The following is a 20,870-nucleotide window of genomic DNA, read 5'->3' as shown; positions in this document are numbered from 1 at the left end:
CTTCATCAGGTTTTGTCGAATCAGTGTTACCCGTCAATGTCTGTTGTCATTGGTCAGCGCTCGTTTTCGCCGTTGAATCAGTGTTTGTCAGGTCGTGGAACGTCTGAGAAGTGACATACTGTAATCTGGTGTTTGTCGGTGCAGTGTGGATTGGCCTAATGAGACTTCTTTCAAAAACATTTTAAAAAAATCATAATTATTCCAAATGTTTTGACTGATAGCATATGTGTGTGCTTTCTTTATCCACAGTGAGTGCCGTCGACTGTGTGAGTCTGGTGGATTCTTTAAATCAGGCAAAGCAATACTCTTACCATCTACGCCCATCCAGTACTGGCAGTCAAAGCAGTCAGAACAGAACTAAGAACTAACACCACACAATGGACCCCAACATGTGTTTTTGTTGTGTTTTTTTATACAGGAACTAAATCTCTCTAAGAGACACAGGGATTATATGCACTTAAACTCATCTGATGTCTATTTAAACTATTGCATGAGGTACAGTGAACTCGCATGGTCCGTGTCTGGGTTTACATATGAAATCTGCAGTATCACCTTGATTATTGCAGAGGTTAGAGGTTAAAACCACAAACACAACAAATGTATTAGATAACCTTTCATTCTGTCAACAACAGGTCATATACCTGTCGTAAGGGTGACGCCTTACATAAGACCACCTGCATGGGAGACCACTGAGTGTACATTAAAGATGTCACAAGGCTCTCTTTGAAACATACTCATATTTTCAGCCCATTTCTGATATTGTTACAGATCTAGGCATTGTATTCTTATACTCTATCGCCAGCCCTATTTTTGAATGGGTTGGATTATTAATACATTTTATTCATCATTTTAAATCATTGTACTCTGTGTATTTTTTTTTACTATTGATGTATTATTGTAAATAAATTTTGTAAAAGTGAAGATACCTCAATTTATGTGTTAAGAATGGAAAGATTTTGCTGTCATTTTTGCTAGAATCATCTTACCTCAGACTTTGTTCTTAATCCTGAGAGTAATAATTACGCTAGCGTTCAAAAGTTTGAGGTTGGTGAGATTAATTTGATGTTTTTGAAACACTCTTATGCTCACCAAGGATGTATTTATTTTAACAAGAATACAGTAAGCTTTTAAAAACTATTAAAAAAGTTTTCTATTTTAATCAATTTTTGTCACATGATCATTCAGAAATTGTTCTAATATATTTGGTTAACATTTTTTCTTATTATCAATGTTGAAAACAGCTGTGCTGTTTAATATTTTTGTAAAAACTGATAATGTTTTTCAGGATTCTTTGATGAATAGAATGTTAAAAAGTGCAACAGTTATTTGAAGTATTTTATAACAATACAAATATCACTTTTGATCAATTTAATGCATCTTTGAAGAATATAAGTATTAATTTATTTGGAAGAAAAAAAACTTACTGACCCCAAACTTTTGAACATAGTGTTCACATTTTTAAATTCAGAATTCTTTAAGAAACTTTAAAACAGCAGCTGTTTGTATGTTCCAGTTGCTTTGAGTAAATACCATTATTTCATGAATTCAGTTGATTACGAAACAGTGGGTAATTTAAAAAAAAAAAAAAATCTCCAGGTCTATATTCAGAAATGTGCAATAAATCTGAAACCGAACTAATCAGTTCATTATCACAAGGTTTATTTTCTTCATTTTGTACAAAACGACTGGAATCAGAAAACAAAAAGAACATGAATGGCTGTGGTCAGCAGTTAATAGATGTCCCTCATGGCCATGTTGGCCCGCTGACCAGACATTGTCACACTGTAGCAGTACAGCAAGTCAGTCAGCCACTGCTCTCGAGTCTCTCCACCATAGAAATGCTGCAAAAACAAACAGTAAAGAGAGTGTCGGCACTGTGAGTTTAAGCTTTAAACTTTTAAACATGTAAGCATTTTAAGTTTGATCTTTTGAAGCAAAATTAAAATAGATGCATGCAATTTTAAGCATTACACATTACATATTTTGATGTGCCATACCGTTAAGTCCTGTATGATTTGTTGCAGTAGACTGGCGTTGGCCATCATGTGGTTGCGTAATTGAGTATGCTGAAGAAGTAATGACAGGATCTGTGCCAACAGGGGGAGCTCTTCCTCACAAAGGTCGCAAACACGAAAAGACTGGAGGACCAATCGCAGGAGCCTCGGTACCGCACTCAACGCAGCAAAACATGCCTCCCACACGGCATCCCTGAAGGAGATAAACGTTTTGACAACATATTTAGTTTTCGTTTTGAGCGTTAGATTGGACCACCCATTTCTTTGAAGTCAGCATAAAGCGGAGGTTTGCAACAGTCTTTTCTTCACTATTGTGACGTGATTGTGAGGGAAACAGATTCTCGAACAAGGAAAAATGTAGGGTGGGACTTATTTTTGTCCACCGGGAATTGGATTGTAGTGGTTTACTCGCTGTAAACTCATATGAGTGACAGGTTGTCCCGCCTTAAATAATTAGGTGCACGGATATATCATTTATAATACTGAAATATTCCATAAAAGACAAGAATTGTCCATTTCGATTTCATGGTGACTTTAACCACAAGCCCCGGTTTGTAACTAAGATCGCATGTGCAATAATATGTGAAAAAAGGTGACAAAAATGTTATGAATATATTAATAATTGGTTTATATATTTATAAATAATGATTATATAATCATTGTAATTAATATTTCTTATATATTACAGACAAATTAATAGACACTTGTATACTATTTCTGAATAGATTGCTGATAAAAACTTTTAGGCGCATCAAAACAAGCAACTATTTTCAAATGTTTTTTTTTTATTTTTTATTTTGCGGTCTTCATGAGACTGCCCTTTCTGGACTTTCCCCAGTCCTGTTTTCCAAATTCTCTTTGCTGTATTATCCAATAGTCTTCTTTGTGGTGTATAAATGTTACTCTATGCAAATATTGTGTGTGTGTGTGGGTGCGAGAGTGTTAGCGAGCACACCTCTTGCGGGCACTCTGCTCCAGTTGTAGCAGCAGATTGAGCATGCTCAGGCAACAGTCAGACAGGAAGTGGAGGAGTGTGTCGCTGGGCAGGAAGTTGACATCCAGTAACCGGGGAACACACCTTAAAATCGCTGCACACACACAGTCTGGCACCACGGCGAGTCCACACTACAAAGAGATGGAGAGAGTCTCACCACAAACCGTGTCTGGCTCCACTGCCCACTCGCATGCAAAACATTCAGTAGAAAAACACGTTCACTCACCAGATTCTTAATGATGGCGTTCTGTATTACATCAAAACACTGTGCACGAGATCCCAGGGTGTCCAGGCAGTGACACACCACCTACAAACACAGTGAAGAGATGTTGATGAACTGAGCAGGTAAATTAAGTTAAGGCCGCTCTGAGCACCTCCAAATTCTACTAAAATGTACTACTAAAATATGCAGCTGACACATCTTAAAGATGGCTCTGATGCTGCTTTTGTTCTATTGGCATGAAATGCAGCATTAATGCACCCTTAATGTCAGCATGAAACAGAAATTGTGACTTCTCTTTTCTGTTGTGATGTATATCCAAGTGATATATGCACTTCAAAAGAGTCCAATTGAATGATGTATATCCAAGTGAAGCATGAAGCAATAAAGGGCAGGACTGGATTTTGTTTATCGACATTTGATTGGATCGTAAAAAGTGGGCATTACAAACTAAACGGGCACATTTTTAAATGATGTGCATGGATAAATAATTTATAATAAACACTGCAACATTACATAAAAAAATAAGAACTGCCAATTTTGATTCAATGGTACGTTTAAACTTTGTATTTGACAAAGTATATATTTTTTAATTAGTATATTTCAATTAGTATATATATGTCTTATTATAATTTTTTATTTAAAAACATACTCAAAATTAAAAACATAAAAAAGAAATCCGAAATTATAATATACATTTGATTAAAAATAAAAACAGTTAATTTATAAAATATATAATTTCATCATAAATAGAAATGCAAAATTATAATTAAGTAAATATTTTAAGTAAAAAAATAAATAAAAAAAAATCACAAAATATACTGTCATGAGCAGAATTTTTATATATATATATATATATATATATATATATATATATATATATATATATGTGTGTGTGTGTGTGTGTGTGTGTGTGTGTGTGTGTGTGTGTTTGTGTTAAAAGTAACATTTCATTCATCATGTCTTTATACATCTGCTTTTAGTGTAAAAACAGCAAAGTTGATAGAAATCAAACTAGATGAAATGAAGATAAACAGATTTTAGAAACATCTTAAGAAGAGAGTCATTTCACAGACTGAAAGCTGAGAGGCAGGTGACACTTCTTCTATCTCAGTCTACAAAGAACCCTTGAATTATACATCACAACATCTGACACATACAAACGGTTTAGGTCGGACAAAAATAAATCCCCAGGCCCAGACAAAAGAGAAGTCTGCAGAGAACAAAGAATCCTATAGCACACACACACACACACACATACAAATATACAGTGACTGGTCAAAGGGTTGGACCGGTCTGTTGTAATGGAAGTTGACACTGGACAGATTAGCGACACCCTGCCACTCTGAACTGATATTTTATGAGCACAAACAATAAATAAATGTGTGAGTGTATGTGTGTGAGAAATCTAATAGTGCTAATAGCATTAGGGCAGATTAGATTAAACAGATGAAGGCGGAACAGAATGTCATTCAGAGCAGGTTATTATCAGACATTAATCAGGCTAACAGTGTTAAGAACACATTACGCATGCTTTAGATTAGAGACGCCTGATTGGCAATAAAGGAATGGACCCCCAGCAGCCATGTGCTCTCGCTCTCTCACACACACCACTCAAACTTAATTTGATGCTAATTGCCGAGCTATATATCTGAGAAACAGTAAGTGAGAATTTTCTTTAAGAGTGTGATGTGAAATCCCAATAGGATTAGAAGCACACTTTTTTAGCACATTTTGTTTTAGCACATTAAGATATTTCAGCAGGGCTGTAAAAAAAAAAGGTGCTAAAATGATTTTCATAATAAAAAATACAAATTTTAATTGATTAAAAATTGAATATAAAACTTTGTAAAACTACACACTACGGCCAAAAGTTTGGAATAATAATGTTTTTTATGTTTTTGAAAGAAGCTCACCAAGGCTGTATCTATTTGATCAAAAATACAGTAAAACAGTAATATCATGAAATATTATTACAATTTAAAAGTACTTTATTTTAATATATTTAAAAATTTTCTTTATTCTTGTGAATTTTCAGCAGCAATAACTTTAGTCTTTTGGGGTAGGAGATATACACACACACACAACACACACGCACGCACACACACACGTGTCTGTGTGTGTGTGTGTGTGTGTCTGTAATAAATAAATAAAAGGCACATTAAATTGAACAAAAGTGACAGTAAAGACATTTATAATGTTACAAAAGATTTCTATTTCAAATAAACTATATATTCTTTTGAACTTTCTCTAAAAAAAAAAAAAAAATTTCCACAAAAATATTAAGCAGCAAAATTGAAGAATAAGAACTATTTTAACAATTGAGAACCAATAATAATCAATAACTGAGCTCCAAATCTATTAGACTGATTTCTGAAGGATTATGTGACACTGAAGACTGGAGTAATGATGCTCAAAATTCAGCTTTGCCATCACAGAAATAAAACTTCTTTTAAATTGTAATATTATTTCCCAATATTACTGTTTTTACAGGTGTTTTTTTTTTTTTTTTTATCAAAAATTGGGCTTCGCGCGGACTTCCGGGAACCCTCCTAATGACGAAAATTACATCACGCGGAAAGTGAACAACTGAAGTATACTTTGGCTTTAGTCAAAATAAGTCTTCTTTCAAATTATAAAAATAATTATTAAAAATAATAAATAAAAAGTATCTAATGGTTTAAATATATCTTTATTTAATATAATTTTTTCCCACAAGGTTGAGAATGCAATTAACTTGTACCAAAATGCTACATGTGTTTTTGTAAGGCAATTTCTTTACTGTTAAAAATCATTTCTAATTAAACCCAAGTTAAGTGATTGAGCTGAGAGAAAGCGTGTCCTGTGCTTGTGTACGCGAGGAGGGAATCAGGCTCTTTTCCTCATTAAGGCCCATTATTCTCCATCAGCCTCACCTGCTGGCATCATCTCCCCCGTCACTCCTCATTACCGTATCAACGGAGATGCCAGCCGTCCCTCTACACCTATACTGTCTGATTGACTTGGACACAAAAAATGAAAGTCCAGAGAAAATTGCATAGAGGAATTAGCTGTGTGTGTGCTGTAAAAAGAGGGGGGGGGGGGCAGTAAGAGTCAGACCCTGGCCCGAGGGAGTGGTTTTGTTGGGTTTTAATTTCCGTGTAAAATGTCAGGTGGTGATGGTGTCCGCTGGCTGGCATTAGCATTTGCTTTAGCCAGGAGCGCTCTGATAACCAGCCCTTATTGAAATATGGAGACACCTACACCGGTGCGATGCGATAAACCTTCCCTCTGCTCAACGAACTGGCCGTCTCCAGGGGGCAACTAAAACACACTTGGCCCAAGTGGCCCTGCGCTGATTCAAGTGAACACCTGCTTCTTGCTAGAAGTTGAAAATTGGACCAGGTTAGCATGAAAAAAGACGATGCGATTAAGGTGAACAGCATAACCTGGTTCATATCTCTTCCATGATGTGCAAAACACTTGGTTTATAAACCAAGACTTTTTAAGTGCACTTTTCTAGTGAGCACAGGAAAATACTGTTACCATTTCCTGTTAATGTATATATCATTTTCACGTGTGCATGAAAAAGTTTAAGATTTTTGTTTGTGCAAAAATATTATTTTGCAAGAAAAAAAATAATATTTTGAAGCTACTTGTGTACGCACAAAAGTCTCAGGTTTTATCAGGCAAATATCACATTAGAGCTATTAGAGCTGTCAATTTAATGCATTCATTTAGTGTGATTAATTATGAAAAAACAATACATTAATATTATCGTAATTAACTGTGTCCCTGACCCGTGTGTAAATTACATATTCAAGGAAGTTACACGTTTTTGCAACAATGTAACAAATGGAATGGCTTTGAGAAGCACTTTCAACATTGAATTAATGAAAATTCAAGCAATTTTTTTTTTAGCACAGATGAAATACTGTGCAAAAAAAACCCAACAACAATCAATATATTGACTTCTAAAGGCACTTTTTATCATGTTTATTCAACTATTTTGCCTTTCACAATAATGTGATGTCTTTAAATTATATATTTTGTAGGGCTGTCAAACGATTAATCGCGATTAATCGCATCCAAAATAAAAGTTTGTTTTTACATAATATATGTGTGTGTACGGTGTATAATTATTTTATATATATAAATACACACACATGCATGTATATATTTAAGAAATATTTGCATGTATATATATTTATATTATATATCATTTATATTATATATAAATATTTTATATATAAATAACACATTTTTCTTAAATATATATGCATGTGTGTGTATTTATATATAGAAAATAATTATACTCCATACACACACATATATTATGTAAACACAAACTTTTATTTTGGATGCGATTAAGCCCTAATATTTTGATTTTCATCTAAATTTTCATGGGGACTTTTCTTTATTCATATATTGTTATTATTGTGTATAAAAAATTAAGCACTGGACAGAAAAAATATTTAATGCTGAAAATGCTGTCCCAGGCAAACATGTGTAATGCAAATGCAGTCAACAGACTGCAGACAGACGAGTGGGTTGAAACCAGAACCACCGCATGATGAGAGAGAGAGAGGAAAGGGGCGCTCACAGGGGACAGAGTGGATGACAACAGGATTAGAAACAGCGATTGACAGCAGAACAACTGACATAACACACATGCTGGAGCAGCTGAAAGTGGAGAAAGGGACTGTCAGATAAAAGAGAGAGAGAGAGAGAGAGAGAGAGAGAGAGAGAGAGAGAGAATCACCTCCACCACATCCCAATGATGTAGAAACTGCTCCAGGGTGGTAGCGAACACACTGAGGGGCGAGAGTGTAGAGGAGGGCAACAGGCCATCTTCATCTGTGTCCTGCAGGGCCCGCAACATCTCAGAGGAGAAACCTGAAGCACAGGATCATGGGAAAGCCGCTTTATCAATATCAAGCATGCTGTCGGTACTAGTATCGTATCGTTGAATGTGATGTATGATCTGTGTGTGTATGCAAGTGTGCGCACCTGTTAGTGTGGTGAAAAAGAAACTGAGGTAATCTACATCCTTCACTGGCACATCCTGTGAACTGCTCGACCAGCCACTCAGAGGAGACCTGTGGGGAAGCACACACGCATTACTGTGCAGTGGTCCGGCACTGATCCGCTCTCCTGTTACACATCTCACACTGTACCTGTGTGTGTGCGTGTGGTGAGAATGTCAGTCTAAAAATACTGGCCATCTGAGATCCTTCATTTCCTTTGAAATCAACCTCCCACCACAAACACACTCACTTTCAGCAAATGAGAACACTCACGGTATTAAGGAAACGCTGGGGTCATCCTCACAATATGGCAGACATCACTTACTGTTCCTTCAGAAGATTTTAAAACATTCCTGAAGCACAGGATCATGTTGAGAATTTATCCATTTAAAAAAAAAAATGTGTATCAAGATTCACTATGCTCTATCAAGATTTAGATGTTAAGTCTTTTTTGCTCTTTATTCTTTAATGATTTTTATAAAGTAAATGTAAGATAAACATTTACTGGACTGAAGTAACTTGGGTTTACTTGATTATTCATTTTTTATTTTTTTTCATGTTAATGTAAATGTCAAATATGACACAACAGGCTTTTGGGGAACATTTATTTTTCCATTTCTTAATTATCATTAATTTGCAATGAATTGCATTTCTAAGCCATAAAAGCCTGATTCAACATGGACTCCATGTGACGCTGTGCTTCTATGTGTGCGTTCAAGGCTTCAGAGATAACTTTATGGCAAGATATTTTAGAAGTAACCATTTTATAGTCACGCTTTTCTGAGAAGGAAATCAGAAAGAACCAGTGTGTGCGTGTGTGTGTTAAAGCTATTCAGGGACAATCCACGCAGTCTTATGATTCTCCCTTATTGATGTGGATCAGCCTCAAGGCTAATAAAGTGAATGGATATCTGATCTTTTACTTGTTTGATTTCATTTCTCTTGTGATTGTGGAATGAGCATGTGCTGGACTTCCTTAATGCATACTGATTGGCATATTTCCCATCAAACCATTAGTAAAAAGGGGCCGGAGTCTGGACACACAAACACATACAGAGAGATGCACCTAGAAAAAAGTGCTACTATTCACTGTCTTTCTGTTTGCCAGCCACACACACACGGATAATATAACAACACACACTCTATTGCTAAACTATTAGCCATTCTTGTCTAAGTTTAGCAACACTTTCTGAACCCCATGGCCACCATTCAAAACTCAACAAGAGTTAGCTTTATTTCGCTGATGTGATCAAAGCCAAATTCTTGCGAAGGACAAAATGTTCGGTTCATGTTGTTTAGAGGATTGGCTCTCTTTACGGCATGTCACGCAGTTCTGCCATGAACAGAAGCAGCCTTAAGTTATGCTTGGCTTATCACGGAGGAATCCTGTCATGGGTCCAGATTTTTTCAAATGTGCAGTCAGTGTGAATTCACTTGCCGTAGCATTTGTTTTGGAATTTCGGTGCGACTCTTAGCAGGGACCTAGACGATCGTTCATGTCTTATCTAAAGAGTAATACTGCCCTCTGTAGGTCTCCGAGCAGACTTAGCCTAGCCCTAGTGTTGTTGTTATGAGCAAACAGAGAGCCCAGAGGAAAGCCAGTGTAACCAAGACACATTCACACAGGGACTCTAAGTTACACAGTCAGTGTGTTCTGCTCCCTTTAGGATTTAAGGGGAAACTACAAATAAAAGAGTGGCTTTAGGCTAGTGACTAAAAGAAACACAGTGGGGACACAGCATGTCACAAAGATACACACACAAATGTACTTGCACACAGCCTAAGGCCCTCAGCATGCAGAGGAACTCACAAAGGAATATTCTGTCAATCATACATGACTAGTTTACACTTGTAAGCTTATCAGATCAGTCCTTTTATAAGACTTTCCTAAATAAGAACATATGAAATGATAAAAATTTGATAAACCTTTATAAAGATGTGTATTTTGTATATGAGGTACACTATTTTATTATTATTTGTTTCCTATTATAGTACTTATTAATATTTTGAATTAGCTTTTATTTTTATATTGTCATTTTAGTTTTAGTATTAGACTAAAGTTGTTAGTATTAGATCAAGTTTTAGTCATTTTGTTGTAGTATTAGTTTTCTATTTAAAATATTTTTATTTAGCTTTAGTTTATTTTATAACAGATTTATATTAGCAATTCAGCGTAAACCTATTTCAATAGGAAACATTTCTAATTTTCACACGTTTTTCATCTAATATTTTACAGTATTTCAGCTTTATTTTAATTAGCAAAATTGATTTTGAATAGTTTTGGTTTTAGTTAACAATAACAACACTAATGAGATGACAGTATCTAAGTACCGTCTGTTTGCCATTTCATTAAATTATTCTATTTATGTTTTTATTACAGCATATTATTAATTACGTTGATGAAAGCAATGATGGTTTAAGTTAATGATGCAGCATTTGTGAATAAAGCAACAGGCTGATTTTGTATCGTATCTGTTATTTCTAACTAGATTTATAAAAAATGTTTTATCTTTATTTCATTCAAATAAATTACTTGTTTATTTGTGTTAAGAGTAATCAACAATAAAACTACTCAAAATGCCCTTCCCTGCTCCTTTCCTGAAGACACTCACTAAACAAAATTTCTGAAACCCCTTTTTAATGTGAGTGTATTATGTTACTACAACTTGGTGAAAACTGTGCAAAATACGAAGGCCTGGTTTCACAGACACGGCTTAGATTAAGCCAGGATTAGGCATTAAATTAAGACATTTAAAAAGCTTTTATAAACGTGCCTTAAAAACATTACTGGTGTGCATCTTGAGACAAAACAATGGCACTGATTATTTTAAGATAAGTCAGAGCAAGTTGTTTTCAGTTAAAAGAGCTCAAACATGCATTTTAGTCTGGGACTAGCCTTACGCCTTGACTGTGAAACCGGAGGTAAGTGTTGTGTATACCAAAGACAACGATAACTCTGAATATACTGAACTTACTGCAGTATGACCTCTGCTTCACTGCGCAGTGACTCGTGGCTCCGTTCCGCCGCATTACGGCCAATCGCGGTTAATGACTAATGGTCACGGCCAATCAGAGTTAAGTGGGAGAATTGGCCATCCTCTTATCATGCCGCAGAGTGCTTGGCTGTCTCTGATTGGTTAAATTGTTTGATTCTATTAGCAGTGAAAACTCTGAGGCTGCTGTCTCCTCTCGGCAGTCGTAGAAATCAGAGTCACATTCTAAACATATCAGTCAGATGCAGACAGATACTCCCCTCCAGGGCTGAGCTGCACATGCATAACAAGTATTGGTCAAATCCACACTGATGCACTTATTTCCCCATTTTAGCAAGTATTATGTGTTGCACTTTATTTTGATGTTACACTTTAGACATTCTACTAACTATAAATACATTGCAACTACATGTCAACTACCAGTATTAGTAGACTGTATAGTAGACTGTTATGGTTAGGTGTTAGGATTCGGGTAAGTAGAAAATGCTGACATGCAGTTGCAAAGTTACTTATAGTCAGTAGAATGTCTGTTGGGGGACCATCAAAATAAAGTGTAGCCAGATATTAAGCAAACAGTCGATTGATACTCTACAAATAGCTAGATGACCTGTAGTTGCAAAGTTACTTAAAGTTAGTAGAATGTCTAAAGTGGACCATCAAAATAAAGTGTTGCTTATTATGTTTGGCAACGCTCGACTCATGAGAACTATACTAAAGCAGTAGTGTATAAGAAATTCATATATGTAAGTGTTCTGTTTTAAATTAATTCTTAAATTAAATCTCTTGTCCAAAACCTAGCACATATGTATTTCATTCAATGATGAAAAGTAGTGATAAACTCTACATAAAAAAACAACAACAGAAGATTATTTCACAAGTGATCATGCAAAGACATTGTGGAATTCATTTCTAAAACCTTACAAAAACATTTCAAAATGTCCCAGAGCGGAACACTGGAAGCAGACTTAAGGACTGCATTAGTGCATGCTGATGTGTCATAACCCTCATACCTCAGGTGTATGGTGCGTATTAGTGTAGTGGCGAGGCTAGCCGACACTCTCCCAGTGTTGCAGACCTGGCTGAGACATGCCAGAAGCTCTGCGGGAAACGCTGGCAGGAAATGGAGAATCTGAACCAGCCTCTTCTGGGACTCCACAGGCAACACAACCACACAGCCGTCCTGTGGATCTGCGACATGATCACATACAAATATATTTCACAGATTAGCATAAACATTAATACAATAGATATGCTCAGCATGGAAAAGTTCTAAAAAGAAAATAATAATTTAAAAAAAACATTTATGAAATAAAATTGTACTAATACGTAGAAAACTACTGCTATTTTAAAACTCCTTTAGGAATTCCTGGCCCAAGGCGAATTACCCTTAGGGGTTGACTGCTCTATTTTGAGATTGATTATTCAATCTGATTGTGAAACTTGATGGGAAAAGAAAGAGCTCCACCTAGTGACAGATTTATCTAAATGCTAACACTCAACAGTGAAGGAAAGAATGCAAGTGAGAAGAGAGGGAGAAAAAAGTAAGAGAAAGAGTTTCGTCCTGTCAGTGATCACAGAGAGACAGACATTATTAGCTGCTGACGCACGCTGCTGATGTCATGAGTGCTAACACACACAAAGAGAGTGCTGTGCTCCCGAAACACAAAACTACAGAACGCTTATATCACACACAGAACCAGAGACGCCACCACTCTAATGCTCTCCCTCACTACCGCCCGTTCCCTTACACAAGACTCTCTCATGCACACACACACTATAGACCTTAAGCGCCAGAGAAACAAGCGCACAGCCATCTTTAGAATTTTGTGTTCGAACTTCCGTTTTGTGGCAGCTCTGTATATTTCTATGGCATCGCTGTCGAAGAGTAATTAGGTGGTGAATTTACTTATTGTAGAGCTAATGAAAGTCATTGACATGAGCATTGTTATGTTTGAAGCAGACATAACAAAGATTTTAAAACGAGCGGTTCATTAATTCATCCGTAAGATCTTACCTTCATGCTGTGACACAGAACACAAAGAGCTCAGCACTGAAAGGGGGTGGGGCCACATAAGGTCTATAGTAGTGAGAGAGTATGCTAAACAGTTGTTTGTGTGTATGGGCATGTATGATTACCATAGAGACCGCAGGCATTTTTCTGAAGACTCTGCAGAAGGTCTTTGTTGCCCCTCGCGGCAGCTGGCTGCACCGTCTCCAGCAGTTGTGCTGAGAGCTGAGGATTCCTGCTGCCCAGCTGAACCAACTGCACCGGCAGTGACGCCAACCAGCGCGCCAGAATCCTGCTCCTGAAAGAGAGGTAGACTTCAGACTCTTCTCATTATCACAAGGTGCATTTCTAGACTTAAACAATGAAAAGATGCTAGGGGGAGTCTTCAGTTTACTTAAATACAATTAATTTCACAAGCAAACCTGAATACATGGAAAAAATATGGCAAAATTGTAAGACCATACAGATAAAGACTAAAAATATATAACCACTAGAGGTTGAACGACTTCAGATTTTTTTTCTTTTGTCTACATTTATGTGATTATAGTCGCTGATGACTTCATTAATTAACAAATGAGCCTGAACCTCGAGTTGACAACTGAGACTCGAACGCAAGTTGCCTTGTGCACAGCTATGGCATATGACACAGCGCTGCCCGCAAGACTATTGCTCCTACATAGCTTATTTATGAGTTCTTTTGTCTTTGGGTCATTATATTTCTCAAAGATTTCTGCTAGTTCTAAATCAGACACAGATAAAATAGCACAGTGAAGATATTTGAATGCATTAGTGAGAGAGCGATTGCATAGGCCATGCTCAGTGACTAGTCAACGTCAAGCTTAAAGCATCATGGCAGAGCATTACAGTCGACTAGTCTGTACAACCCCCTAATAAACTAGAAAAATGTATTATTTTGTTTTAAAATACTTGTTTAAAATAAATGTTTAAATTCCTTTCCCAGCTTAATGTGCAGAGACAATGAGCTGTAACTAAACTGATACAAGAGTTTTGGGTCAGTTTTAAAAATGTTTCATATGCTCACAAAGTCTGCAGCTATTTGATAGGAGATACAATAAAAACAGAAATATTTTAATATATTCTTAAATGTAATTTATTCCTGTGATGTCAAAAATGAATTTTCAGCATCATTACAGAGTCACATGATTCTTCAGAAACCATTTTAATGTGTATGTGTGTGTGTGTGTGTGTGTGTGTGTGTGTGTGTGTGTGTGTGTGTGTGTGTGTGTGTGTGTGTGTGTGTGTGTAAAAATATTGACGCTGGAATAAATGGGTTTGGGTCCAGAAAAAAATTGGTGGTGGGCACCTACCTAGCAATATGAGGGTGGTTCTGATGCTCTTGAATGTAGAGCTGACTGAAGAAGCGCAGCAGCAGAGTGCGGACGCTCACACTCAGGTTCCTCTGCTGGTACTGCACAAACACAGCCTGCAGGAGATCATCTGTCACCACTGCAAACACACACACATTTTATATCCAGCAGACCTTTATTAGAAAACAAAACTTCGTCCTCTATTAAGAAAAGGGTCTCACCTCGGCTCCGCTGGGTGACAATCATTCTCCACACCACCTCCAGTAAGGCTGCCAGGTGCCTTGAGCTCAGCTTGCCCCCACTGGATAACGTCTCCCTAATAAAGATCCTGATTGGTCCGAGCCAGTCAGCATCTTCGACTGCTACGTGATCCTGGCCCCTAAGACTGAGTGTCACCATAACTTGACACAATGTGACGTTTACGGCCAACGGTTCCACGTTACCCCCAGCAACCGTTTCGCTTGCTACTTGCAGCCTAATCCTGAAAGCAACAAAAACAAGAGAGAGATAATTACCTTCATATAGAGCAGTAGTTCTCAACCACTAGGAGGACTCAGGGTGATTTCAAATTAAATAATTATTCTTATTATTAATATATTCAAATAATCTAACAAAAATATCTAGAAGTCGATCATTAATTTAAGTAAAAAGCACAGTTTGATTTAACATAGAATATATAACATATAATGATATGCAATAATGTATACATGTTTTATAACTGGGTAATCTACTATAATCTAATTGGTTATGTCTTTTTAAAATTATTTTACACCTTTTGTCCAGCTGGCATAATAGGGCTGGGGAGTAGAGGGGGTTAGGGTTATTTGTTTGGTTGGTTGGTAATAAATAAAATATTTAAAATAAAATCTAAATAATTTTAAATCAAGTTTTATATATTATTTGAGTATTATCATTTTTTTTAATTTTATTTTTTTAAATAACTATTGCTTTTATTGAAGAACATACAGTTCTTGAAACTTCTGGAATCAAAAAAATTAATTGTGGTTCATTCATTTACAATTATTACCATCATGTCTGCTAATAAAGCATATGGACTTTTTGGTCACCTCTTTCCATCAGCTTTTTTCTTGAGTCTTGCTACTTCCAGCAGGCCGTAGGGGAAGTTTTTCATGAAGTGCTGTTTGAAATCTGTCAGGTATGAGTTCCGGAACCAGGCATCCTGCACGATACAGTGGAAACAGGGTTTATGTGAGCACACCTGGCTGTACAACATCAGTGATGCTGCCACTGCAGTATAAGTGTATGTACCAGTATGTCCTGTTGGTCTCTCTGTGGGGTGAGTCTTCTCAGTAACTGCAGTATGGTGAGGATCTGGAACATAAGAGCCATGGACTCGGCTGAGAGCAGGTGGCCGCTGTCCATCTGCACGCGCTCTCCACCTGCCGCCTCAACCCAGATCTCCAGCAACAGAGGCACCAGGGTTCCTGCAAAGCCCTGCACCGTCTCAGCTGAGCAGAGTTCCTTATTCATTCCAGCCCCTGGCTTAGAGTCAGGCCTACACAAAACAGACATAAAGACAAAACAGTGATCATCATGATATTATATGTAAGAAACGGTATCAACACTATCAAAAACAGTAGCATAATAACACTAGTGCACAGATCTGTAGAACAAGTACGTTACAGAATTAAATATGCCAAATATGCAAATACATGAAGAAGGCTATGCTTTTTCATTCAGTTTACTAGTTAACCTTTCACAAAGTCAAGCTAGAAACATTCATAAGAGCACTAGACAAAGTTCTTATTACTTATCCATATAGAAATGCTTATTAATGAAAACATTAACAGTAATAAGCATTGTTGCATGAATAATAAACAAACAATTAAAAATTACCACGCCTATGTATTAAAAAATTCTAATTAAAAAACTGTCAATCCCCCAAAACAGTGTAAAATGGCAAAAAGGTTCCAACAAAATACATTGGATGTAAAAAAAAAAAAAAAAAAAAAGGCTAAATTTAAAGATCAGGAAGACAGATATGAGGACAAATAGGAGAGAGGCAGGGAGGAAGCGGATAGAGATCAGGACGAGACAGAGACCTTTTATATAGTGTATATAATGAGTTGCATTTGTAGGTTTAGACCATATAATGGCAATGAATAGCAACCATGATCAAACTAAAAAAGAGATGCCCCCAGAACACTTGGAATATACGGCATGTTGTGTCTTTTTTCAGAGCTGGATGCTGGTCGCTATTCGCTGTCATTATATGGACCAGCTCGAGCGGGACACTTTAAAAAAAAAAAAAAACATCTCCTTTTGTGGTCCAAAATGAAAGAAGGGCACCAGGGGTGAGTAAATGATGCCTTAATTTTCATTTTTGGGTTAACAAAACATTTAACTTTATCAACCAGTTTTTTTCTATGAAGGGCCAAAAACAAACTTAATTGAGGGCCGTGGGCAAAAACGACGTTGCGTTATTTCAACTTATAACTTTAAGGAACTATATTAAAATTAAAGTGGTTAACCCTCATTTATGATTTAAATAATTTATTTAAAAACAGAAACAAAAAAAAACATTATTTTGTGATGTTAACTAAGGCAGTTACAAAATGTTATTTTTACAATGAAACTTTCAGTACAATTAAAACAAACAATTAGATTGAGTAACTATCCCAATCACTACCTCAATATCAATATCATGTGTCACTACCTCTATTATCAATATCATGACTGTGCAATTACTCCATTACTGTGCCAGCATCTCAAAAAGGTAATATTTACTTATATTCTCTACATTTACAATGCAAAAAAAAGAAGCTAAATTAGAAGAAAAAAAACATTGCAATTTACTGCATGGCAGTCCAAATCAAAGGTCATAACGGCCCAAATTTAATTCCCTATAGTCTGGGCATCTCTGAAATAAACAACAAACTTTCATGCAATATTCAGTTTGTCTACATGATGAACGACATTCTGATAATGAAAAGAGAAATTAGTCAGCAATCATTTAATGTAACAATGAAACACACCTTAGGCGATAAGTGGAGCGTGGGGTGGGCACGGCTCCAGAATTTTCAAACACTTGGATCCTGCCCTTTCCAAAGACGTGCTCCTCCCAACTCACATCTACAGGTGTCACCGAGCCTTTCTCTCCAGCCCACATTCCAAGGCCAATCCTACTGATCACGTCTTCCTCCAGAGGTCTTTCCTCAACAACTGCCTGCAGAAAATTGCCCAACCTAAAAATGTGTGCATGCACAAATTATTATGGTGCAATAAATAATAACATAGCAAACTACACAGAAAGAAGAGGGAGAAAATGACAGACTTTTATTTAAATTTTCTTTGATGCAATACCTGAGCAGCACAGTAAGTCTCCATTGCTGTGCTGTCACCGAGCGATTTGTGCTGATAGTCAGAGAATAGCCCCCTTTCCCAGATTTATCCAGCCCTGTTCCAGCTTTCCGCCTTTGGGAGATGAGCTCCAGAAAATTGGCCAGCAGAACCGTATGCCTCTGAGACAGAAGTCCAGGATAGTGCTCTAGCAGCACATCTAGGACCCGGAGAGCATCTTCCTGGATGGGTTCTGAGATGTGGGTCATGGCACAAGTGAGGTGGGCGCTGAGCAAGGGGAAGAAGGGTGCTATGCGTTCGGCGGAGATGCACTGAGCGATGAAACGCAGCAGACGAACTGCAGCTGCGCGCACGGAGCCGTCTTTGTCGGTGAAGAGGGCCGCCACCTCGGAGAGCACAGCTGACGCATGCTGCTCAACCAGAGTAGGGTGAGCGGAGAGCAACTCCCGCAAACCCACCAGAGCTCCCTGCTTCACGTTACTGTTGAAGTGGTGCAGCTGGGACAACAGATCCTGAGAGAGAGAGACAATGGAAGTGTGATTAAGTAAGGGTTAATGCCCGACGAGGTGTCAATTGTCAGGTATTAATGGACGACGGCGAGGCATGAACCGTCCGACGCGCCGCGGAGGTCCGCCGAAGTCCATTAATACCTGACAATGGACACCTCGAAGGGCATTAACCCGCTTATACCATGGTCACTTGCCAAATAACACATTTTTAAAACATTAGTTAATATTTTAATTAGTTTTACAATCGAAATCTAATGTTTTTACAAACAATAACTTGGTTTCTGAGATATTTATAGTCCACTCAGCTCGTAGAACCCTTCAGTTTTGTTTTGATACAATAAATTGTAAACGGATGCTTTGACTGCCTGTTGCTATGGTTACTCACAGCTGATTTATTTATTCAGCGCATTTATTTATTCATTTCGAACGGTAAACAGTCAGTTTCACCAGAACTTTTTAATGGACACCCTGCAGCCAATCAGAATCGAGTATTCAGCCAGACCATGATATAAAAAAAGATAATGAACTAGGGGTGTAAATTGGATGTTTCATCACAATATGATCTGACACTGCTTCTCTTAGCTGGTGATACGATATTTGCAGATCCCTGAAAACATGCCATAATGCGATAACGCATCAACATATCGATATTACAATTGTACGTGCGATTTTTGCACAACCTGTTACATTCTTATTAACTCACAAATGCAACCAAAACATAACATTAACATTTAATTGAAATATTTGGAAAAAGAAAATTCTGTTCCATTTGGGTTCCACCAATACTCCAATTTTGAAAAATATAAATAATAATAATAATAAAAATTTGGTCCATAAAGTGTTAAAACCATGGTTAACCCTTATCCCTTAACTTATCAAATATTTGATGACAGCTCAGTGACACAATGCAGATGTGACTAACATGATTGTGTCAAAATAAAGGTGCATCTTAAAAATATATATGTTGCATTTATCATATTGTTAGTCATTTGATCGGCAGCACGGTTGGGTTGCACTGTCGCCTCACAGTAAGAAGATCCCCAGCTGAGCCGGGAGTCCTTTCTGTGTAAAGTTTTCTCCCTGTGTCAGCGTGGGTTTCCTCTGGGTGCTCCGTTTCCCCCAAAGACATACATGGTTATGTGGATAGGATTTGCTAAATTGTCCATAGGAGTGTGTTTGAGTGTGAATGTGTTGTGTCAGGAAGGGCATCCGGTGTAAAACCTGTGCCAAATCAAATGTGTGTGTGACGCAGACACTGCAAATGAGTGTGAATAACACTAGCAAGATGGATGGAATGTTTATGTTTATGAAGTCCATATTTATGTATTGTTACACCTCTATAAGTACCACAGAAAGATGAGGGTCAGTGGAAAGTGTGAGATTGTGCATTTTATGTACCTTGATGTCGAGATTCCTGTGTGTGGTCGGTCCTGAACTCCCATGCTTCAGCTGCTCTGGTAAACGGATAGTTTTTGATCTGAAGTTGACGTCCGTTGCATTGTCAGCTTTTGGCTTCGTTTGGCCAACCTTTAGCTTATTTTTCTGAAAATCGCCTTGCCTTTTTCTTTTTTTGGTCATTCTTCAGTTGTTAAAGAAAAAAGGACTGTAACAAAAAGTAAAACAACATTAATAAGGGTTTTGAGCGTCACATACTGGATTAAATATGACATATTATTAAGGTAATAAGGTTCCATTTCATAGTTCCTTAACATTTAAATTATTCTCCAAATAAAATCATCATAAAAACATTAAACACAGCAAACAAAATGCACAGTTTGGTCCAGCTCTTCCCATGTATATTGCATTGCAATAGAATGTAGTAATGAGATGACAAACCAGAGCGCCACAAGAATCATCATGCAAATGAGTACATATAATATATTATCAGTTCAGTTAATAAGACAATTTACAGTAGCACATATATGCTATTAGCTATACACGTTTGATATGATGATTACTTTTTACAACAGTGTGCATACTAGTGTAGCTCTACCGTTAAACACTACGCAGCCATAAAAATACATTATCGGCGATTAACGCCATTGCAAAAATTCATTTTACTCAGTTTAAATACAAATACCACAACAAAACAACGACTTTAGATAAGTTTATTTTACTGACCACAGAGAATCACTCGTGCTGCTGTTGAGCCATAAGGGGTCCTTCAGTCTCTGTTGAGATGATAGACCGGCTAAACAGATGCCTGATTAAATTTCAAACAACAACTATTTCTTTTGACTATTTACTTAATAAATGCAGAAATCCAAACACTTACAATGTATTTTATTTTAACTGAAATGTCTATGTAAATACTGCAACGCACAGTCACAAATTTAGATAGTACGGCAGTCTTTGTCAGGAGCTGAAAAAAGCTCGCTTCAAAATAAAGGTTTTTGCTTGTGAGTCTAGTTCTCTTCACTTCATGTGTCTCAAAAGTTTGAAGTTACTTAATTCATTTGATAATGACTTGATAGTG

At 36.9% G+C, this 20,870-nt stretch overlaps 2 protein-coding genes across 4 annotated transcripts in view; one reads left to right on the top strand and one right to left on the bottom strand.

The window, feature by feature from the left end:
* The window catches only part of invs (inversin), a 31,474-nt gene extending 29,821 nt beyond the window's left edge, over positions 1–1,653 (top strand). For all 3 annotated transcript variants that reach the window (XM_079894560.1, XM_079894561.1, XM_079894562.1), the window contains one exon: positions 250–1,653. In XM_079894560.1, coding sequence (XP_079750686.1) covers positions 250–368 — 119 coding nt within the window. In that variant the 3' untranslated portion in view covers positions 369–1,653. The remainder of the gene's footprint in view (positions 1–249) is intronic.
* tex10 (testis expressed 10) lies at positions 1,645–20,583 on the bottom strand. The gene is made up of 16 exons (XM_079894566.1): positions 20,516–20,583; positions 19,793–19,997; positions 17,889–18,397; positions 17,561–17,770; positions 15,834–16,080; positions 15,632–15,744; positions 14,786–15,045; positions 14,565–14,703; positions 13,365–13,534; positions 12,239–12,416; positions 8,219–8,307; positions 7,971–8,104; positions 3,236–3,316; positions 2,971–3,140; positions 1,998–2,208; positions 1,645–1,841 (listed from the first exon to the last, which is right to left on the bottom strand). The coding sequence occupies exons 2-16, from the start codon at positions 19,970–19,972 to the stop codon at positions 1,731–1,733; spliced, it is 2,802 nt and encodes a 933-aa protein (XP_079750692.1). The 5' UTR covers positions 19,973–19,997; positions 20,516–20,583; the 3' UTR covers positions 1,645–1,730.
* Between the last annotated feature and the right edge of the window lie 287 nt (positions 20,584–20,870).

The sequence above is a fragment of the Squalius cephalus genome, assembly GCF_949319135.1.
Source record: "Squalius cephalus genome assembly, chromosome: 15".
Lineage (NCBI taxonomy): Eukaryota > Metazoa > Chordata > Actinopteri > Cypriniformes > Leuciscidae > Squalius > Squalius cephalus.
Note: the sequence above shows the minus strand (reverse complement) of the source record. Positions and strands in the feature narration are given on the sequence as shown.